This window comes from Rattus norvegicus, chromosome 6, assembly GCF_021556685.1.
Source record: "Rattus norvegicus strain SHRSP/BbbUtx chromosome 6, alternate assembly SHRSP_T2T, whole genome shotgun sequence".
Lineage (NCBI taxonomy): Eukaryota > Metazoa > Chordata > Mammalia > Rodentia > Muridae > Rattus > Rattus norvegicus.
Genome location: NC_141539.1, coordinates 13854230 through 13877104, shown reverse-complemented (window position 1 = coordinate 13877104; position 22875 = coordinate 13854230). Strand labels below are relative to the sequence as shown.

Here is a 22875-nt window from a genome sequence, read left to right as displayed (position 1 = left end):
GGTCCCCCAGTCTTTTGTTTCCATTAATACAATGCTTCCACAGAAAGTAAAGCTTACCCCATCCCTTTCTTCAGCCACTTGGCCCCGGACTACACAGTTCGTATTTGGGAAACAACAGTTTTATGCAACTTAACCTTACGTCAATTAGGAAGAACAGTCCTGGGCTGTTGCTTGCTATGGTAGAAGTGAGCGAGGCTACAGTGCTTACACCAAGTACCCTCAGTGTGGTTATCTGCTTGTCTGCCCCTTCTCGGGTGGCTGGTTGGTTGCAAGCTGCAGAGACCAAGGTTGATTAACCAGAGAAGGCATGGACACTCCTAAGAGAGTCAGAGAGAGCACACAAGGTTGCGGAAGGGCTGGAGGAACTGTCGAAGATGAGCGTGGTGTGACGTCCAGCACACACCTCGGAGCTTTTCTGGCAAGAAAACCACTTCCAGCACCATCGCTGTCCCCTAGCTGTCCACAATCCGTGTGTCCACCTGTCTCTTTTGAACTGGGAACTTAATCATACCACATCTATAACCACTGCCTGCTCTGACGTACCACTTCCCGTGTCAGGAACTGACTTACCTACCCACCACTGACTCGGAACCCTCCAGAGAGGGTGTGGCTTATAGTTAACCCATGTTTCACTAGCTAGGTCTGTAAAGTCCAGCTTGACTTTAAGGTTAGCTCTTCTCTTCCCATTGAGACCGAGACTCACCAACTTGACCTTCCCAATGGTGCGACCCTTTAATGCAGTGCCTCACGTTGTGGTGACCTCCAACCATAACGTTTCTTTCATTGCTACTTTATGCCTGAAAGTTTGCTGCTGTTATGAGTCATAATATAAATGTCTGAAGGCAGGACATCTGAAGTTCGACCCCCAAAGGTGTTGCACCCCACAGGTTGAGATCCACTGAACCAGAAGATGCTTAACGTTCAAAATATGTTTCTGACGTTCACTGACCAAAACATCCACTGGGACAGAATAGGGACAAATGAGTTTGGCTGGTAGATGTCATTGCCACCACCTATATCTAAACACCTCAAGGGTCTGTCACTTCTGAGTCAGAGACTCAATTATAGCACTCTTCCTACTGAAGCCCGGGTAAAATACTTATTTCATTTCTCAGGGAAACCTGTGACCCCTCTTTCTTTGAAGTTTATGGGAGGGAACAATTTCCAAATTATATTTCCAGCAATCTCCAAGGTGGTGCCCTCTCCTACAGTGGGGCAGTAGGTGGTTGATAACAGGGGTCACAATGACCGCTTTCCTAACCTTAGGGCATAGAGGAAGGCAGAGGACTGAAAAAAATTGCTAAGGCTACTTAAGCTTGAATCCTCAGTGTATGGGGTATAGCCTGAATTTCTGGGAGGTGCTGAACTGGAAAGAGGGATCTAGTTACATTCATTTAGAAGTGAAAGCCAAGTGAGATCATTTTATTAGACTTGCTCATTAAGGCCCGATGACGTTTAAGAACTCGCCACAGTGTTTAAGTCATTAGTACCTCAGCTCGAAATACAGTGCAACACATGCTACCAAAAATGGGGAGGGTGCAGAAGGGAAGGGTGTGTACGAAGGGGAAGCATAGGCCGGATATAGACTGTGGGCGGCAGGAGGGTCCTTGGCAGTCAGGTGGCTCCATCTGAAGACAAGGGCCACGTTATTGATAACTTCCCAGAAGGAGTTTCAGAGAGGGAGGAGAGATACAGAGAGACTTGGAGTGAGCATGGGCTCCTGTATGGACACTGGACCTGACGCACACTTCACTGTCGTTTCCATTGCAGCTTTGGGAGACCTAGGAACTCTGCGGGGCAGCAACCAAGGTGCAATGGATGTCACTGATGGTTTTAGAGATGCAATATAGTTTGGGTGTTAGGCAAAAAGCCATCCTGCTTTTCACGGGCTACCCTGACCAGCTTAAATATGAAATGAGTGTAGATGGTTAGAGGAAGTCTAAGGCTTTAGTTTAATTAGGAATCAAGGAAAACCCACTGGTCAGAGAGGCCAATGGAAGATACCAACCCTCCCCAGGCTGTTACCAAATCCCATGGATCCTGTCACGTGAATATTCTTGAACCTCATTCTCTGCTTCACGCCGTGGCGATACACCGTCCAATCTTACGCAGTCTCTCCCCTCCTCTGTCTGACCTTATCTCTATTCTCCAAAGCCGTATCCTGGTGCCAGAGTGGTCTCCAATGACAGGCCTAGATTTGTCATTTTCCCTGTCTGCCATCTTGGATGCTTTGTCACAGAACATGCAGCAAGCAGCATGAACTGGGAAGACCACATTTCAGACCGCAGCCCTGCTACGTGGCTGTGCGACTGAGCAGGGTTCTTAAGTGTCTTTGTTTGTTCCTTACCTCGGCTATAACGTGAACACTGTAAGGGCCAGAATTCCTTTGGTTATCAGAAGCTAAAAACTAACTTCAACCCATTAGGCCAGTAGGGCCTCGGAAACAGCAGAGTTCTGAGCTAAAAATTATTTACGCTCTCTCCTCCAGCCGAGCAAGATGCCCAAAGGAAAGAAGGCCAAGGGGAAGAAGGTGGCCTCAGACCCCACTGTTGTCAAGAAACAAGAGGCCAAAAAGGTGGTCAGTCCTTTGTTTGAGAAAAGGCCTAAGAACTTCAGCATTGGGCAGGACATCCAGCCCAAAAGAGATCTTACAGGCTTCCTCAAATGGTCTGGCTACATCAGGCTGCAGCAGCAAAGAGCCAGCCTTTATAAGCGGCTCAAAGTACCTCCTGCCATCAACCAGTTCACCCAGGCCCTGGACAGGCAAACAGCGACTCAGCTGCTTAAGCTTGCCCACAAGGTACAGGCCAGAGACAGAGCAGGAGAAGAAGCACAGGCTGCTGGCCCGTGCTGAGAAGAAAGCTGCTGGCAAAGGGGACGTCCCAACTAAGAGACCTGTCCTCCGAGCAGGGGTCAACACAGGTACTACCTTTGTGGAGAACAAGAAGGCTCAGCTGGTGGTGATTGCCCATGATGTAGACCCCATTGAGCTGGTGGTTTCCCTGCCTGCCCTGTGTCGAAAGATGGGAGTGCCCTACTGCATCATCAAGGGAAAGGCCAGGCTGGGGTGCCTGGTCCACAGGAAGACGTGCACCACCGCTGCCTTCACACAGGTTAACTCGGAAGACAAGGGTGCTCTGGCTAAGCTGGTGGAAGCTCTTAGGACCAATTATAATGACAGATATGACGAGATCCGTTCCCACTGGGGAGACAACGTCCTGGGTCCTAAGTCTGTGGCTTGCATTGCCAAGCTGGAAAAGGCAAAGGCTAAAGAACTCGCCACTAAACTGGGTAAAATGTACACTTAAGTTTTCTGTACATAAATATAATTACAAAATTTAAAAAAATTATTTACATGCACTCGGAGTGTGCGCGCACGCATGGGAGTGTGTGTGAATGTACCTTGAGGGCAGCCCCTCAGTTTCCCTTTGCTTTCGGGTTTCATTCTCTTGTGCTGGCTAATTCCTGAGTGGCCAACAGTTTTCAGAACCACACATAGCCAAGCTATGCAGCAAAAGAGTAGAAAATCCTGCTGTGAATCCCGAATTAAAAAAATTCCAGGAAGGAGTTTTGCTTGTCTTTCTTGCCTTGGATTCAGTACCTGGGGCAGGCAGGGGTTTGTGGGGTCAGGGCTCAGGCAGGATGTGTAAGGTGAAAGCTTCCAGTCAAACCACCGGACGACAGACATGAAGCAAACAGTGCTGACCTAGACAGACGGATGAATAGTGGCTGTCTACGAGTCTTACCTTGCACAGTCGTTTGAGAGATAAAGTAAGCATATGTATCTCACTGATCACCGAGTGCTCAATGTGACACAGATACTGCTGCACACAGCAGCACGCTGCCAATCTCTCCCTCCTTCACCATGACACCACTCGCCTCATGGTGCCTTTGTACCTTGCTATGGAGATAAAGATATGCTCTCGAATGCACGCGCCCCAGTGGGAACAGCCTGTCCACTTCAGATGTTCAACATCTGCAAGAGGCTCTACGCTGCTCACTCTTCCTGGACAGAGCACGCTGTCTGCTTCTCCTGGGCCTTGCCCTATTCGCCTCAGAGCCCCAGGTCACCACCACCACTTTGCAAATCCTTCACAGCACACCCACAGCTCTGCACTGCAGCCTCCTTGGCTCTCCCAGAAGCCTGTTCTTTATTCCCCCTACCCACCCCCAGTACTGATTACATTATATAGCAACTGTTTGCCCATCAGCAAGCGCCTTTCCGCTCCCTCTCTAGTGAGCGTGCCTTGCCAGCTCTAAGGCCCCTGCCTTCCCCAGGAAGAAAGCCTGGCGTCTAGTCGACCTCAATTCAAGCTTGTTAAACGGAATACTGAATGAGGAGGAGGAAGGAAGGAATAGAGGAAAAAGAGAAGGCCGCCTAGACCAGTTCGCTGTTCTCACACAGACCTGTGTCTGTTTCAGTGTTCGCAGTTCAAACAAAAGGAAAAGAGCAGAGGCCTCTGGGATGCTTAGAAACAAAGTTGTTTCCTGTACCCTAGTCCTTGACATTTGAGAACTGGTTTTGGTTTTGTTCTGTTTTACTTGGGCATTCTCTTTTTTGCCCATGGGAAAGTGAGGGTCTTGCAGAGGTCTAATTGTTCCAGTTGAAGGGTGAATGGACTATTAAGGCAGTGTTCTGGGTAGCCGTCCATCCCCCAGCTCCCGCCCCACATCCACCAGGTGTGACTGTCCCCAGAGCTCTAATATTCTTGGCAGCCTGTCTGGCATTACTGTGGGCCAAGGGAATGAGGTCACTGTCGCCAATGAAGTCACCACCGCATGATTCATCCCACATCAGTCCCCAACTTGAAGTGAGCTCTGAGATTCTCAGAGCTTCCCACAAGCCATCCAGAACCCAGGGTCCCTGTGAGATGAGTTCACATTTTTTTAAGGCAGAAAACCCGAGGCCTAGAAAACGGCGGCCAGCCACACTGCTAACTTGTGGTGCTTGGACCAAACTCAGCTTTCCGGCAGAGCTGGCTCCCACAGCTCTTTAACCTTTTCCACAGTTCCTCCTTTCAGAATACTAGTCTTTGCAGCAAACCTTCTTCCCTTCCCCTCCATGGGAAAGTGTCAAGACCTGACTTCAAAACAGAGTGCCACCTTCCTTACCCTTTCAGAATTTAATGAAGTAACTTTCGGATTTATTAGTCAATGCAAGTACTTCTATTCAAATACAAAGGGCAAGGTATGGAGAGATGCTTCCCTAAGTTCACTTGCAAGGAACTTTAAGCAACACTCGAAATCTTCCTGGTAGAACTGAAATCAGGATTATGATTTGAAAATTGGCACCTGGGGATCCTGAACGTGAAAAGAGAGCATCAAAGTAAGCATCTCCCCAGGTGGCCCTTAAGTCCTTGAACTCTGGGAGTAACAGGGAGCCTTTTGGTAACCACATCCCAGGTCCCAGTTGCCCCATTTAAATCCCGGGGCTGAGGGTATGAATGTCCCACGTACCTCTCAACGCACCATTTTCTATCACTATGAACTGGTGAGAGGAAGCTATTTCCCTATCAGCAGGCTGGGGTAGGGTGCGGTGTGAGGTCAGCACAGAGTGAGTTTTCCCTCCAGGCCTTAGGTTTAAAGCAGTACTCGGCCACACAACTGGCCCTGGCCAGACAAGTGCTTCCGGACTTGCCAGACAGAGGCGCAGGGTTGGTCCTGGATCACTGCCCCCCAAATCTCAGAGCATAAGGATGCATCATATTTTAAGGATCACAACTGAACACTTTTGGAGAGACACTTGGAACCAAAAGGAAGCCTCGGACGATGTCGCCTCCAGGGGGAGCACAAATAACATTTGCGGTCTCCTGACAAGGGCTCGCTCTTTTGTGGATGGTTGGGGGTGCAATTGCTGCATCTCTTAGTCACCAATTTCATAGAAAATGACTCAAGCTCGTGCTGCGAAAGGCGTGGGGTGGCGGTGCTTAAGAGCAAGCAATAAGCCAGGAGTCCCAGCTTTCCAGCTTAGAGACCCACCATCTTCCCAGCCTCCGCGCGCCTTTCTAATTATTGTTATTAATTATTTTTATAACCCTCTTGGCCGCTGTTCCTGATTTCCAGTTGCGTGGAGCACTTGCAGGCCGATGGGATGGCTCCTGCCTTCCAGGCAGGATTTAAATATATTCATCTGTAAAATTTTTCACAATTGCGTCACCGTTGAAGTTGTCGTGGTTCCCCGAAAGGCCTCCACCTCTCCTCCCCGCACCGGGGCCTGAGGACGCTTCCGGGCTCTGGCCGCACTTTCGCGAGGAGCCCTGGGCTCCTTCCGAGCGGCTGCCCGAGAGCCCCTCCCCCAGCCGCCGTCCTCCCGGCTCCCCGGCGCCTCCTCCTCGGCCTCCTGCGCCCGCCTCGCGGGGAGTCAAGCTAGAGTGAGCGGCAGGAGCGCACGGCGGGCGCGGGCGCGGGGCGCGCGGCACCCGGGAGCCGCCGGGACCGCCCTCCCCCCCGTCTAGGCGGGCGGGGGCCGGGGCGGCGCGGGGCGGGCAGAGCCGTCTGGCCCCTCCCCTCCGCCGCCCTCCCCAAAGTTGCCGACTCCCCTGGGGCCGGACGGTCTTATGATCCGGCGGATCCTCCTGGGGAGGCCGGGCCGGGGAGCGGGTTCGGGCGCCGAGCGGCGGGGCCAGCAGCCGGGCGCGGCGAGCGGGACCAGGGCGGGGAGCGGGGTAGCGATCGAAGCGGCGGCGGCTGCGCTCCGGGCCCGCCGCACCTTCCCCTCCGGTCAGGGGAACCGCTGCATGGGGCCGGGGGGGCGGCCCTGCTGCGCCGAGCGGCGGCGACGGCGGACCCCCCAGGCGGGCTGGGGCTGAGCCCGGGGCCGGGGCGGGGGCTCCGGGGGGACCATGCCCCGAGGCCGGCCGGCCGCAGCATGGCTCACGGGCCCGGCGCGCTGATGCTCAAGTGCGTGGTGGTCGGCGACGGGGCGGTGGGTAAGACGTGCCTGCTCATGAGCTATGCCAACGACGCCTTCCCCGAGGAGTACGTGCCCACTGTCTTCGACCACTACGCAGGTAAGCCTCTGTCCTGCTGACTTAAGGGGCTGATCCCGGGCTGGGAACTTTGGAGCAACTTTGGCTGAGCCCCCTGGCCTGCCTCCCCTGAGCTGGTTCCCCTCCCCCTCCGTGTCCTCTCCTGGCGGCTCCACCCCCTCCCCCAGGCTGTGCCTCTGGTCACCCCTCGCAGGAACTCCCACCCCATTCCTATCTCCCCTTTCGCCCCTCTCCCACACTTCTCAGTCTCTTGAGCGCCCTTCTTGACCTTCCCGCGGCGGTCTCGTCTCTTACTGCCTGAAACCCCTGTAGGGGAAACATCTGGGAACACTAGGGTAGACGTGGCTACAGGGTTTGGTGGGGGTTGGATGGCAGGGGACCACATTACACCTATATCTCATGCCACTTGGCAGTGAACTGTACTCAAAGAAAAAAGGGGATGTTCTCTTCTGGGAAGCACCCACATGCTTCCCAGTGATTTGGGAAAGGAGGGTACGGTGGGGAACGAAATTGCTAGACCTCAGGTCATTGTGAGCTTCTTTCCCCACCCCCGCTTCTGTCCTTGCAGTCAGCGTCACCGTGGGGGGCAAGCAGTACCTCTTGGGACTCTATGACACAGCTGGACAGGTGAGTGTTTTGGCTTCTGGCCGGTTCCCCTTACCCCCCATCTCTCGCCAGTTCTGTGAGGCTGTGGAAGGCCTTTGGATACTGAGGTATCTAGGTGGGAGGGTGTGTCTTCCAGGGGAACCTCAGTATCAGGTTTTTTCTTAAGTCAGCAAATCGAGGAAACAAACCCAATAGAAAACGCAGGCCAGCGTGAGCCCCGCGATGTGAAAGTTTTTGACTGTATGGGTCATTACGTATGTTGCCTGGTGAGTGGGTCCCAACTCCTGTTGCAAAGTGGCAGTGGCCAATGGTAAAGCGTTCTTATTTTTAGTTGCTGATGACCAGGTCTCCCTCTCACAGCCTCTGTCTGGTCCCTCATTGGTGAGTGGTCTGCCTGCCCGAGGAGCCTGATTGGTAGGAAATGGCATCATCTAAGATGATGGGAAGGCATTTGGTCCTGGTTATGTTTATTACAACATCATTGCACTCTGGGACTCCAGTCCTTGAAAACGTAATTTGTGGTGTTACCAGAGGAGCACCGGGAAAAAGAAAAGAAACAACAACCATCAGCCACTCCCTGGGGTTCGGGGTGGGTAGGGTTAAGAGTTCAGCAGGAGTCTGGGAAGGAAGAGCTGTTCTTCCCCCTGGAGGGCCAGGTGACTTTGTGTTTTCTTTGGAGAGATTACAGCAGAAAGGAAAGGAACACTTCTGTCTGCAGCCTCTGGCTAGTGTTTGCAAACCAGAAGGGCCAGGCTGTTCTCCTGTAGGGTTAAGGGGATTTCTGATTTTCTGTCTACTGCCTTGCTGGACCCACTTTAATTCTTTCTGAGGCTAAGGTGATAAAATTTTGCAGAATTCAGCTCTATCATTTGCTCTGAAGTCTCTGGAGAAGTTTCTGTGTATTCTGCAGACTTAAGCCCCCAGAGGGCCTGTGAGCCATTGAGCGATTAAGAGTGACTCCAATCGTGGGGGCCTCCTTATTTGTGAAGGGGTGGTGGTGGTGGTGGTAAAGAGGGGTGGGGCGGGGGCGGGGCAGAGAGATCTCTCCACAGATACTGTAGTTTTAAACGTGTGTTCGATTAGATTTGCCTTTTAGCATTGTAGGCTCTCTCATTCTATACTGAAATCTAGAAACATTTTGTGGGTTTTGGGGGTGGGGTGAGGGGCTTGATTTGGCCCTGATTTCTAAACTGTTAGAGCAGTGGTTCTCAGTCTAAGGGTCACATATCAGCTATTCTGCACATCAGATTCCTAACAGTAGCAAAATTACAGTTATGATAAAGCAACAAGATAACTTTATGGCTGGGGGGCATGGCACCAGGGGAACAGAATAGGAAGGTGGCAAAGAGGCATTTGAGGACTGAGACCTGCTGGCAGTGCAAAGGCTAGAGGACGCCCCCTTTCCCTGCAGTTGCCAATGCCGCCGAGGGCTGCTTCTCAGCTCCTGGGCCTGTTCGATTGTCCTTTAGCCCCGCCAACGCCACTTTTGTCAGTCTTGGAGGGCAAGGAGAGGAACACAGTTAAGAACCTCCAACTTTGGTGTTGGGGATTTGGCTCAGTGGTAGAGCCTAGCAAGCGCAAGGTCCTGGGTTTGGTCCCCAGCTCTGAAATAAAAAAAGAAAAAGAAAAAAAAAGAAAGAAAAAAAAAAAAGAACCTCCAACTTTAAGTAGTGCCATTGATAGATTAGGAGTTGACAGTAGTTGAGGGTAGAGTTTTGGAGAAGAAAGTTCCCGACTTTAATTTCTTATCCTACAGGGGCAGCCACATGCCCATGTTTGCACATCTAAGCTCACACAGCTTACGAAAGCTTGCTGCTGAGATAAAGGACCCCGGGCCACTCCAGTGGTGTCTTGGGAAGTACTGAGGTGTCCCGGGTTCGGTCAGATTGCTTGCATGCATGTAGTATTTGAAGTTTTGCAGCCATTCTCTTGGCTGTAGTCCGGGCGAGGGTGGGGAGGGTGTGATCAGGGGGTCTCATGTCACCTGATGGTAGGTACCACACGCTAATACTTAGGATTTGGGGCTGAAGTTATTGATAATTAATTTCGTTAGTAATAAGCAAACTTAGCCATTATCAGACAAAGCGGCAGGGCTATTGTATCGTGCTAAGTAAACATCTAAGGTGTGCAAAAGAAAACATTTAAGTTATGCGGTCGCTACTGCTTGTAAGAGTCTGGATCAAATGGTTGTTCCTACGTCTCATGTAGGTTTCTGTGCTGATTGTTAAGACCCCACTTCTCTATAGATAGATACCGGCTTCCTTTTATGACAATAATAACCCTAAATAAATACATGGGCACACACGCACATAATCAGATGCCAGGGAGTTTTAGACAGATATACAAAGGGGGGACATCTATGGGCTTCGGGATTAAAACACCTTGGGGTCATATCTTTACCTGCACTAGGCATGTGATTCTAACTGACTGGATTTACTTGCTCTGTAATAGTAAAATGTGGATAATTAGAATCTTCACCGCAGAGATGTAGGCTGTCTTAAATTCATTAACCTTTGAGAAACAGTTGGCATGAACAGTTCTTTGTGTGTGGTAGGCGTGCAAACGATAGCACAAGAAATTACTGTGTTCTGCTATGGGTGGGGTAACTTGGGGGGTCGGGGGTGGTCCCAAGTGGAGGAGGAGAACGTATCATGCCCGAAGTTCATACACTCCGCTAACCGTGCCAGATCCGAGAGTCGTTAGCGGAGGTGTGGAGACAGAGAAATAGTTTCAGGCTCCACGTAGAGGTTGAGAAGCAAGCGGCATCTGTAGGTTTCGGTTGGTTCTTTTTCCAGAGACAGTGGGATGAGGAGGAGGAGGAGGATTACAGGCTGGAAAGCACTGGCCTTCTCTCCACACTGCTCATGTGTGTGGGTGCTCAGTGTACCCACCTAATAAATGCAGCAGTGCCTCCCTCAGGTTGTCACCTCTACTCCACATTTCTGACTCTTGACCACTCCAGTCAAGTCCATAGCCACATGCATCAGTGACCCAAGTTGACCTATTAGGGATCTACCAGTCAAGGGAGGGTGGTTAGGAGGTGGCCTTTGGCCTTCGTGAGCAGGCTCATGTCTATCTGCTATCAGCAGAGAGAAGAGAGAAGGGAGTACACAAGTGTGTTGGACAGCAGTCCCTGGTGTGCGCCTTGTCTTGGGACTTCTGTCTGTGCTCCACTCACTCACAAGCATGGCCGCAGAAGGGAACCCTCTCCCCTTCTTGGCTGAACCCTAGATTGCTCTAGGGGCAGTGTGCCATTTTGTCTGCCAAGCGTTTTGGAATGGAAGTCCACACAGTTCTCTACTGTGGGGCCTTGCAGAGAGGCCTGGCTTCTTCCCAGGTCTCTATGGAACTTCTCCTTTCCTGCCCACCTCTGGGCCTTCAGTGGAGGTTCTGCACTAGCCCTCTGCCCACGTGGGAGGGAATTAGAAAGGTGAAATTGTTACCATGGCCTCTACTGTTGGGAATGAAAGGAAGCGGGGTGAACTTTCCCTGTGCCCAAACAAGCCGGCAGGCAGGGATCTATCTGCTTGGCAGGTTGCCCCCCTGCCTGCGGGCTCCAGGCCTGATCTCTTAATCCTTGGCAGGAAGGCAGAACCTGATACTCTGAGGAGGGAAGCACCAAAGTCCAGTTTATCCCAGGTCTCAGAATACCGACATTCAGGAGGGTGTGTCACGGTGGGGTGAGTTTGGGATCCCTAAAGTTCTGGATTTAGCCACTGCCTCTGCGTCCAAGTTCACATGTATCTTTGGGCCCGTTGTTGCTGTATCTGGCAACTTAAGCATCCAAGTTCAGGGTTGTATGCGTGAGAGCTATAAATATCCTTGCTCCAAGCTCCCCTGGGGCAGCTTCTCAGTGACAAACGAGATTTACTTCGCACTTGCTGTAGCCCAGCAGCTGTAGCTGCCCCCTTTCCCCCAGAGCCCTCTGGGTACCCAGGAAGGCACTTCCTCCAACAAATGGAACCTCGACTGGAGGCGGCAGAAGGAGGTCCCTCCTCTTCTACATTTTCGGGGCAGCACCCAAGAATTTAGCAGAGTGCGTGTGGGGGGAGGGGCAGTGGTACCACCTCATCAAATGCCTTCTATCTTGAGGTAGGGTTTGTTCATGACACCTCTCCAGGTAGACTGCTCCCCAGAGGAGCAGTCTAGTGAGGAAGTGAGGAAGCTGGTGGGAGTCAGAGAAAAAGGTTTTCGACTTGAGTGTGGGTGTGCAGCACACAGACACGGCCACTCGCGTCCCACCAGCTTCTGGTTCCCTCAGCCTCTGGTTCCATCCTTGAGGGCACAGAGCGTGAGAGGAGCCCTGAGTCTCTTTCAGATGTGAGCTGCAACAGGTGAGATGTGGCACTGAGCATCTGGTCTCTCTTGGTAACACACCGCAGATTTCGCTAACCTCCGTAGAAGCTATTTAGACCCCGGGCTGCGCTGTATCACACAGGCATGCTTGGCGGCCTCCTCTGGATTGAGAAGGTGGTGGCCTGTCCATTCGTAAGCTGTGCACTTTAAAGTACACTGGGTTTTCCTGGGTGGGACTCTGGCGGTCTCTTCCAGGTCAGGCAGGAACTTAAGAGTGGGGGAGTGTCCAGTTGAGCCTCGTGCTATGTCTCTGCCTTTCCGAGGGCTTTGATCGGCTTCCAACGTGAGTCTCCTGAGGTCTCATGACCTTTCTAGTCTTTAATGCTTCCTGACTGGTATGCCAAGGGCGAACGCTGCAGACAGAACGAGATGCTGCTTCAGCAGCCTTGGGGGCTGGTGAGGCGGGGGGCCTGGGGAGCCGAGCACGAATTGCTGTGTGTGCCACGGTATGGCCACAGAGCGAACTCTTTTTGTTTCTTTGCAGTTATATGTCAGTACACTCACTCTCTTCAGACACACCAGAAGAGGGATCCCTTTAGAGATGGCTGTGAGCCACCATGTGGTTGCTGGGAATTGAACTCAGGACCTCTGGAAGAGCAGTCAGTGCTCTAACCGCTGAGCCATCTCTACAGCTGTGTACCCACCTCCCCTTTAATTACTGGGGTTTGAACTTGTAGCCTCATTCCCTGGTCAGGGTCTTTTGGAGAACTGGACTTTTGTGGTTTTGTGGTAGAGTTTGGGGTTTCAGCCTAGCATATTTCCAGAAGAGTATCAGTCTCTAGCAAGGATGTGTGTTAGCAGCAGCAGGTATCCCAGAGGCCTCAGCTACCGTAGTAGTGCTTCAAAAAGAAAAAAGGCAGTGTCCGAGAAACCAGGCCAAAAAAAAAAAAAAAAAAAAAAAAAAAAAACCAAAACCCTACAAATGCAGCTTTAAAAAAAAAAAAAACAACTAACCGAACTATTTAAGATGGGCTGGATTTCCTTTCACACCCCAGGGAGTTGATTTTGCCCTAATTTGGCCTGTTTGGGCCAGGGAGTGGCCTTCTTTGCCCTCAGCACTTTGCTGTTCCTCTTTCAGTGCCTGTCACAGCTGCTCTGAGCCCAGGGAAGCCTGCAGGTGGCAGGTGGCCAGCTGCCCCAGCCCTTCATGTGCCCCAGGGAGTGGTGTGGGACCACTGCCTGCCATTGTCTCCGTGGATGCTTCGGGCCTTCCATAAAGCTCCAGGATGGTAGCCCACTGTGTGTCCTCCACTGCCTCCTACAGCCCAGCCAGTGCCTCATAATGATGATACCTTAAAATGAATTCTTTTTCAACTGGCTCTCGACTTGCTCAGCTGAAAGCTAGCCAGTGGCTCAGGGCACCAGGTACAACTCTTCCTCTGTGATTCAGCTGCCGTCTATGAGAAGCAGGCATGTGGATGGCGCATCAAACTATCCCTTCTGTCTGTGACCTGGCTTGCTAGGCTCGCTGGCTACCAGGCTCGGGGCCTTTGCATCGTCAAGGTCCCCTGACCACAAGGCAGTTTGGCGGTGGGATGAGGGGTTTTGGATTCTGCTGCTGAACACCAAACCTTGTCTCTATTTTTGTGTGACTAAGACCAGTTCACTGGCCAACTCCTCCCGGGGCCTCTTTCCTTCCCTGTGTGATGGGAGACAGTTCCTGCCTTGCAGGTTGGCTCCAGGGCTTAGGATTTACGCATATAGTCACTCACTCTCAAGAGTGCTAAACCTCCTAGGTTCTGGAGTGGCTGGTTTGGTGCCTGCTCTATGTTCTAGCCTTCTGTGGGGGAAAGGAAGGTGATGAGACCCTGGGAAGTGTGTTGCACAATTGTGAAGCTAAAGGAGGCCAATGCTGTAGGATATCCCCACCCTTGCCCCTCCCGAGTGTGAGGCAGGAGGTGGGAGTGTGAGGCAGGAGGTGAGGCCCAGGGTGGCCGGCTCACTGGGCTGTGGAGTCCTGACCAGGTGCCGCTGCTTCCCACCGGGAAGCTTCATCTCCACAAACTAATGTGCACATCCACATTACGGGGTTATGATTGTACCTAGGGGGCCAAGTCAGAGCTTCCTGTTTCCCAGCAGAGGAATGTCCTCCCCTTACAGGGTGGCCGGGAGGGACCTGGGACATGCTGGTGCTCAACTTTCCCCTCCAGTCACACACCCGTGCCCCGGGTCCCAACCAGCTCGTGCTGGGCGAGCAGCTCCTTTCTCTCTGTGCCACCAACGGCAAGTCTGAGAAGCATGGCACGGTAAAAGGCCATTGGCGCAGAGCGCATGAGAAAGCTCACCCCTGGCAGGGGTGCAGGGAAGCAGTGTGAAGAGGGCAGGCCTGGGAGGTGTCCCACGTGTGTCTTTGTGGGCCGGGGGTCCCTGCTTTCTCTGCCGACTTGAGGTGTATGCTTGATAACTAAATTACAGACCTCCCCTTTTGATTGACAACTTGGTAATTAGAGAGATATTAATCTGCTGCCTTGTTGCTTCTGTTTTAGCAGAAAAGTAAGTGGAGGAGGAGGCCTTTACTGTTGCTATTTCTTTTGTGGTGACTGGCCAGAGAGGTGAGCCAGCCTCCCCTGCAGGTCCCCAGATATATGGGACCTCAGAATAGTCTTGGGGGCTCAGCCTTGGATGGTGATTTCCCACAGTGCTACAGTTGTTGTCTCTTTGCCTTCCCCACTTCGTGAGTCATAGAGGCTAAGTGGTGTTTGCCCCATTTTGCAGAGTCAGGAAGGTTGAGTGGTTTGCTGCAGGCCATAGAGTTGGTGAAAGTTAAAAGATGTTTCCAGGATAGGCCTTGGAATTACAACTCCTGGGTCTTGGTATTAGCTGACACTAATCAGCTTGCCTATAAACGAATGCCTTGTCCCCGTGTTGACTATTTTGTGCAAAAAACCCGCAATCACTTTTCTGGGTGAAAGAGTTGGTGGAGTGGTGTCTGGAGGCTGGATGTCAGGGGCTGCAGCTGTTCCAGTAAATGTCGTTCTGTGAACTGGAGACCGTTTTGTCTTGCTGTCCATACACCAGTGCACGTCCTGAAGGAAGCATGCCTGGGGGGTTCTCGTGCCACGCTGTTGATGGGTAAGTGGACGAAGCTGTCTGCCATTTGCATTATGCCCTGTGTGGAATTGTTGGATGCCCCTGAACCCTAAGGGATTAAAAATCCCTCCACACCCCTTTCTGCGCCGTGTCATTGTGTCCATCTGCTGCTGGGAGCTGTGTTAGCTACTTAGGGGGCCTCTTTTATCCCTCTCAGGGTTTTCTTATTTAGGGGAAGTTGCCTCTTTGCAAATGTATGTCTGGGGCTTGGGGTACACACAGTGGTAAAGAGCTCGCCTGTTATGTGCACTAGAAAGAAATTGTCTCTTTTATCCCAGGCCCTCTGGCTTCTAGCTTTCTGTGGTAGTTGTCTAGATGAACATCCCTCTAGCTTATCCCTGTAGCCAGCCAGTAAGTGGTTCCCTGAGAACCAAGTCTGGCCCAGGGCCTGCAGTGGGAGCACAGTGGGGTCTGTTTCTGGGTGCAGAGGAGGCCAGGGGTGCTCTCCTGTAATGAATTCCTATGGAGAGCTAAGTCCGAGCAGGGCTTCCCAGGCGGACAGAGTGCCAGACTGGATCCCTACATGCGCTGCCTGGGAACTTGTTCTTGAGTCTTAGGATGTACCCCGTCTCCTCAATCACAAGCTTGGGGAGATCACTGTTGATCCAGACTGGATGGGCGATTCTGAGACAGCCCAGAAAGTCAAAGCTGCTCAGATGCTGTTTGAGACCTGGTGTCTCCTCTCGGCGAGCTGCCACCATCACCCACCTTACACACTGTCTATGTCTGGGGGACATATCTGAACCTCATGCTTAATCTTCTCTCCTACACATTCTTGTGGCCTCCTTCCTCATCTTGAACATGTGTTGGGACTCTCCACATTTGCTTAATGAATGGACTTAGGAGAAAAATGGAGGTGAGACTCCATGTGCAAACCTTGGCTCCAAGAGTGTGATGTCTGCCCTAAGGGTATGCAAATAGTAGGCTCCACGAGTATTCCTTGATAAGGTCTACGTGCCAAGCCACGTTCTCTCCTGCCCGTAGTGGATGGGCAGTGGCACTCTTCTGGTGTGACCCCAGGCAGGTCTCGGTGGCTGGAGTCTGAGGAAGTGCTGTGTTGATCAATGCTCGCTTTTGCAGTAATCGCTTTCCCCATGGCTGACCTCAGTGCTCTGTGGAGCGACCTCCCTCTCTACTCCTTTGCTCCCCTTTCAAATGTTATCTATTTGTTCCCCTGGTTGTTTTTAGTCCAGTCCAGAAGCAGCATCCTTTGAATGGTGTAACGGTCAGTAGTGTGAGCAAGTTGGCTCTGCAGAGGCCCCTTGTAAGAGCTGCCACTGAGAACGCTTAGTTCTGACGCTCCAGTTCAGTTAAAGCTCCATTTGCTCCAGCTCAATTGCAGGAGGCTGTCCTCCTCGGCCATCTGGGTCAGGGCTCGCTCACCCTTATTACCTGAAGGTGGGGATGGTGCTACATGAGGGGAGAGGACAAAGGGGGGGGAGAGGAGGGATGGGGACTTCTGTTTCCACACTAGGAGCTCTGTCCAGGAGGCCGAGGAGTCACCCAGGCCTCATCCAGAAATCAAGGAAGTCATTGTGAGGCTCCCATTTGAGACTGACATATACCACATTTCTGAATTTTAACCGAGTAACTGGCTGAGCCACAGCTTGACACTTGGCTTTGTTCCTGGGTAGACCCTTACTACCCATGAAGATTGCTGACGCCCCTAAGGGACGCTGTATGTGACACAGCGTTTTACGAAAGGTTTGGACATCGCCATAGGAACCAGGTGAGTGTTGGATTTCGGAGAGCCTGTTGGTCAGATTATTATGGAAAAGCCTGACTTTCATAAATGGCCCTGCCATTTGGAAGAGGATTCTGACCTGTCTAGACACTGTCGAAGGCTTTTCAGTCAGCTCGTAAGTGGTGGTTTTAATGTACTGCCCATGTAGGCCCAGTGACACTCACTGCAGAGCCCAGAGCAGACGGACTGCCAGATCCGTTTACTGGCCAGGGTTTGAACTGTTCTCCAGAGAGCCTCGACTCACAGAATTGTGTTATGTCGGGAGTGCCTCCAGAGTGGGCTGTGCCGCCAAGAGGGAGGAGCGGGAAGGATGTGTTGTTCAGGTGGGCCTAGGCAGGCATGCACACCTGTGTGCCACTTGGGTAACGGGGATGAGTGACATTCACGGTGGATCAAACTGCTGATGTACGTATGTACTCTTTGGAATTTAAAGCTGAGATATTATAAATTGCACAAAATATTTATCACCCCCCACCCCCAAAAAACTTCACACCCATTATTGGTCACCCTCCATACCCTCTTCTTCCCTAGCAACCCCCTAGCAACCACTGGTTCACTTCTGTAGATTTGCCCACCCTGGATGTTTTGTACTGAGATTTGCTCTTTTAGCTCTTCGGTTTGACATGTTTTCAGGGTTTATCTGTATTGGGGAAAGTGTCAATGTCTCGTTCCTTTTTAGCGGGACTTCTCTTTCGGTCTTTTTCCGTGGATATTCTTCTTCTGGCTCTGGGGTCATACTTGGTATAGATGCAGGATGGAAAGTTCTGCTGGCCTTAGATTACCAGAGGAACTGGGCCACTCTCCCCCTCCTGTTCAGGCGGAGTCTCTGGAAAGTTACCCCAACTCGGGAACAGTTTTATTGGGAACAGTCGTGGATGGTCAGATCCCTGGGTTTGATTGTGTCGCTCTGTAAGAGGTGAGAGTCTCGGTGGGGTCTCCAGGAGGCGTATAGGAAGAAACAAAGCCACAAACCTATAGGTCACAGAAGAAGGAAAGCAAGTAGCCACGCGAAAGCCACTGTGCGAAGACATGCAAATAATAAGATCTGTAATCTACTGGACTGGATAGGAAAAAGTGATATCCAAGAGCAGGAGAGTTGACCAGACATGGCCGACCTATGGCCTGTGGGAACCTGTACCTCCAGATAGCTGTAAATGTGGACCAGAAAAAAAAAATATGAAACGTATTTAGAACATTCTGAGATCTTCGAGTGAGAGATTTTCGTTAACTCGATTACACAGTTCTCGAGTGGGAACTTGAAGATGATAGCGTGGGGCTGATGCAGCAAGAGTTTAGACACGGGGCAGGGGCAGTTTTCCAGATGTAAAGTGAATGAATGAATGAATGAACAAATGAAAGAAAGAAAAGGCTGGACACACCATGTTGTTGGGAGTAAAAACTGTCCCACCTGGTTTGAAGATCTTTGACAAAACCCTGAATTAGCAGCGACCCTTTCCCCCTTACGTATAATCAGAAAAACCATCATGGTATACAGAGGTTTATAGACAAATGGGCTTCTTCACAGTGGTACTTGCGACAGTGACCAATCATGAACGCACCGAGGACCGGTAAGAAGCACAGACCGACATGTGTTAGGGTAATAGCAACCATTAGAAAGCGCTTTCACACAATTTTAAAGAAACAACATAGCAGGCAAATGATGCATGCAGTGTGAAATGCATGTATTAGAACTCTACACAGCGATGGCTACAGCGGTGAATGTGTGTACAGTAAACAGGGAGGTTGGACCCACAAAGTCCAGTGATCACTCTAAGCCGTCATACTGAATGATTTTAGGCATTTCTACTTTATTCTGTTCTCCCCCAGGATTTTAAAAGTCATTTTATTTGTGTCAAAGTTTTAATGTCGATGCCGGGTAAGATCCAACAGGTCTCTCCATGCGTCTGTAGCAAGGCCGTGCCCCCTTTCTTGTGATCTCCACTGTCTGCTCCCAGCTGCCTGGTTCAGGAACAAACATTCTGTCTTCACTTCACACTCTGAATGCCCCAGCTCTCTCAAGACACTTCCCATGTGCGCTTTTCTGTTTGTGACTAGGTGGTCACAGGTGAGCCATGTAGGACGCCACACCCACTCCCTGCCTCCTGTGTTTATGCAGAGTTGGGGACTGTCTTCTCTAGCTTAGCATCCATAGCAGCCCCACTCTTTCCCCTCCAGCCTGCCCTTCGTGCAGCACCTAAGTCCAACATCCTGTCAGCCTCTCTGTGGGAGCTTCCCTCCTGAGCCTTCCAGCTGCTCCTGTTGGCCTAGTGCCTCTCCCGCTGGACACTAGAGAGTTTCCTGGTTCCAATCCCTTAGTTAAATCCCCATGTTCAGGATGTCATGGCTTCTCCTTCAGTTCCTCCTCACTCTGATGGAGGACATATTTTAGTCAGTTCCCTGAGTGAAGAAGGTTTATTACAGGCAAGTGTTCTTTGACATTAAATAGGTTTTTTGGTTGGTTTGGTTTTTTTTTTTTTTTTGGTGCCCTCCCCACCCCCCAAGACAGGGTTTCTCTGTATAGACCAGGCTGGCCTCGAATCAAGTGTTTGTCACCATCGCTAGACCTAACATCTTTTTTGTTTGTTTCTTTCAGACTTGGTTGACTTTTTCTTTCTTCCCCGGAATTTCAAAGGCATAGCTTTGTTCTCTTCTAGGTTCTGTTAGGTTCTTTGAATCTCAAGCTAACTGGGTCTTGACCTGTCTTCAGGAACTTGGTTCTGGAAACAGTCAGGACTTAGATTTCACCATCCTGGAAGGCAGCGGGCATCTGTGCTGGGTAGGGTCCGACTGGCCGCTGCATCCCACCGCAGTCTAGAGATCCGTACTCTGCTTCTGGGAAACGCTTTGGTCCATTTCTTTAATGTCCTCTCCTCTTCTTCTTTCACTTCTCTTACCAGGCTTCCTGGAACATCCTAATTTCCTTATATTTTATTTTCTCTGTTCATTTTGCTCTATTTTAGGGTTATTTCCTCAATTTTATTATTTACTGGTATGTCCCTATTTTGTTTTTTAAATATGATTCTATTTTTAATGTTGAACAGCCTTTCTTGCTTTCTGGATCCCCCCACCCCCTGGTTACTCAGCTAGAGGTCTTTGTTCTTTGAGACAGAGTCCCAGTATGTGGCCCTGGCTGGCCTGAACTCACTATGTAGATCACTCAGAGATCTACACGTCTCTGTCTCCTAAATGCTGAGATTAAAATTTTCATAGCACATCTGGTGGTTTGTCTTTTGATGAAATACTTTCTGTAATTCCTCTAAGGACGTTAATGATAGTTCCTTTGAGGTTTGATTAACTGCAGTATATTGATCTAGCTTATTATTTGTTCTTATTTTTTATTATGTCTAATTTACAAAGTGGATTTTATTATAGTATATGTATATTGGAAAAAATACAGTATGCTAGGTTTGGATAACATCCACAATTCTCTGTGTCTGAGTCTTAGACTATATGCCCTGCAGATCTAGGAGAATTATGCTGTGGAGTGACTGAGTTTGGTGACTATGGTATGTATGCCTGTCGGAGTGCTTGAGTCTAGTAAAGGAAACTTTTTTCTTCCATCAAGTCCCTGCTTGCTGTAGATATAGCTTAGTCCTTTGAGTGGACCTTGCTTTCTTGTGTTTTTGTTCTTTAGAAGTTTTTGTATAGCCTCTCATCTCAACCCCTAACACTCAAGAGGGCTAACTTGGAATTTCCAAAGTTCTACTAGTACTTAGCCCATGGGAGATGGGTATGTGAGGGGGTTAACTCAGGTCTCCTTGTAGGTCAGGACTTCTCAACAAGTACTGTTAGTATGGCTGAACTCTTGTTCTTCGCTGGGAGGAGGCTGTCTTGTACACTCTAGGATGTGTAAAGAACCATTACTGGTGTCTTCCCCGTATATGCTAACAGTATCCTCCTCCAGCTGTGGCGATCAAAATGATCCAGACATTGACATACGCTCTCTTGGGGCAACACCCCTTGTACTCAGTTGCAGTTGAAAACCATGATTATACCATGACCTGTCTAAACCTTTCCATTTTGGGATTCTATAAAGTTAATAGGTTTTTGTCTTTGCTCTAGAGTTAGGGCCATTGTCTTAGGGCTCCATTGCTGTGAAGAGACACCATGACCAAGGCAACTCTTATAACTGGGGCTGGCTTACAGTTTCAGAGGTTCAGCCCATTATTATCATGCCAGGAAGCATGGCAGCATCCAGGCAGACATGGTGCTGGAGAAGGAGCTGAGAGGTCTATGTCTTGATTCAAAGGCAGCCAGAGAGTGGCATCCTCAGGCAGCTAGGAAGAGGGTTTCTTCTATAGTGGATGAAGCCTGAGCACAGGAGGAGGTCTCCAAAGCCCATCCCCCACAGCAGCACGCTTCCTCACAGTACCACTCCCCGTGGGCCAAGCATGTTCAAACCACCACACCCACGTTTCCCAGAAAAGAATTATCCAACAGCTGTCTGAGTTGGGCTTATACAGAGTTGCCAGTATCCCAGGAGGCAGGTGGAAAAGTAGCTCGGAGGGCTCAATTTCAAGCATATACTCTCTACCTTTTGCAAAGTTAAAGAGTTTATTGTGGTAGAGAAGGGGACCAAAAATTAAACCCTCTTCACCTTTGTCCTATATCTGAAAGAACAGACTGCTCCAGCCTCATGCTTCCAGGCCCGGGCATGGTGATGCTGCAGACGGCTGCCCCCTCTGCTGCCCCCAACTCTGCGGCTGCCTCAGGAGTTGCAGCCCTGGGTCTGCTAAGCTGCTTCATTTGGCTCTTCTTGCCTCTAGATTCTAAAATGTTGTGACTGTTATCTCCTTTCTGATTGGGTTTTTCCATGTGACTTTATGCCTTAAAACAACAACAAAAAACAAAACGAAAACAAAAACACCCAAACCTTGGTGCGTCTTAGAGGACTCTGGAGAGGGAAGAGATAAATGTGCGTGTTCAGTCGGCGGGGATCTAGCTGAAGTCGTCCCCTTTATATTTAGAAACATAAATGTGTTCCAGCAGTGGCTCCCTTTCAGAGCCGCCTCAAGACACTGGGAAATGAATTTGTAAGACGCTCACTTGGCATTTGGGCTTTGGAGCAAAAGTTATTGGATGTCTCAGAGATGTTGTCCTTTGAGTCCTGGAACTGCAGCAAGGCCTTCTCCTTCCACATGGAGCCTGGCTTTCTGATGACCAGAGTCTGTGTCCACCAAGTCCAGCTCTGGGCCACTGGAATGCTAATGTATCCCATCTGTGACTAGACTCTCTGGGGTCTGTACAGACCATGACTTTCTAGCGGTCACTTTATCCATGCAATCCCAAATACTGTCTTTAGGGTGCAGCTGTCTTTGGTTGCTGTGGAGTCACCTTGATAAGATTTGGTTGCTTTCCTGTTCCCATCACCTTAGTCACCAGCACTACTGATGACTAGTAAACACAGATTTCCATTCATTCAAACATCAAAGTGCAGCCTGATTGCCAGTGACCTGCTGTGACCCCTTTACATTAACTATCACAGTGTGGTTGATCCTGGAAGGCTGGAGGGAGCACTTCTTGCTTTGGGTCAAGGAAGACTGTCCTAGTTAGGGTTACTATTGCTATGATAAAACACCATGACCAAGAGCAACTTGGGGAAGAAAGGATTTATTCGGCTAACATTTTTCCAGATCACTGCTCATCACTGAAGGAAGTCAGGACAGGAACCTCAAACAGGGCAGAAACCTGGAGGGAGGAGCTGATACAGAGGCCATGGAGGGGTGCTGATTACTGGCTTGCTCCCTGCGGCTTCCTCAGTCTGCTTTCTTATAGAACCCAGGACCACCAGCCCAGGGGCAGCCCCACCCACAGTGGGCTCTCTCTGTTTGTTTGTTTAATGGTGGATGGTGTGGTTGGTATCAGTGCTCAGTCAGTAAGATGCTTGCTGTGCTCGCATGAGGACCTGAGTTTGGATCTTTAGCACCAGTCCATAAGTGCCAAGTGGGACAGCACACATCTGTGAACCGTGTGCTCAGGAGGCAGGGAGGAGGCTTCCTGGGGCTTGGTGACTAACCAGTTTAGCCAACCCGGTGAGCTTCAGCTTTCAATTTCTGATCGGACGTGTCTCAAAAACTAAGGTAAAGAGCG

General features: G+C 50.5%; 2 protein-coding genes across 3 annotated transcripts in view; both read left to right on the top strand.

Annotated features, from left to right (window-relative positions):
• The first annotated feature begins 2497 nt into the window (after positions 1-2497).
• Positions 2498-6375, top strand: LOC134479089 (large ribosomal subunit protein eL8-like). The gene is made up of 4 exons (XM_087555185.1): positions 2498-2763; positions 2801-3291; positions 5121-5188; positions 6166-6375. The coding sequence occupies exons 1-4, from the start codon at positions 2498-2500 to the stop codon at positions 6373-6375; spliced, it is 1035 nt and encodes a 344-aa protein (XP_087411311.1).
• Positions 6376-6554: 179 nt separating this feature from the next.
• Positions 6555-22875, top strand: part of Rhoq (ras homolog family member Q) — a 35456-nt gene continuing 19135 nt past the window's right edge. The window contains 2 exon segments of one of the 2 annotated variants that reach the window (NM_053522.2): positions 6555-7010; positions 7558-7616. In NM_053522.2, the coding sequence (NP_445974.1) occupies positions 6869-7010; positions 7558-7616 (201 nt within the window). In that variant the 5' untranslated portion in view covers positions 6555-6868. 2 annotated transcript variants of the gene reach the window in all.

Coding starts and splice junctions, on each gene's coding strand:
- LOC134479089 (XM_087555185.1), top strand. CDS start 2,498: ATGCCCAAAGGAAAGAAGGCCAAGGGGAAGAAGGTGGCCTCAGACCCC. Junction 2,764..2,800: donor TTCACCCAGGCCCTGGACAG/GCAAACAGCGAC, acceptor CTTGCCCACAAG/GTACAGGCCAGAGACAGAGC. Junction 5,189..6,165: donor ATTCAAATACAAAGGGCAAG/GTATGGAGAGAT, acceptor TCACCGTTGAAG/TTGTCGTGGTTCCCCGAAAG.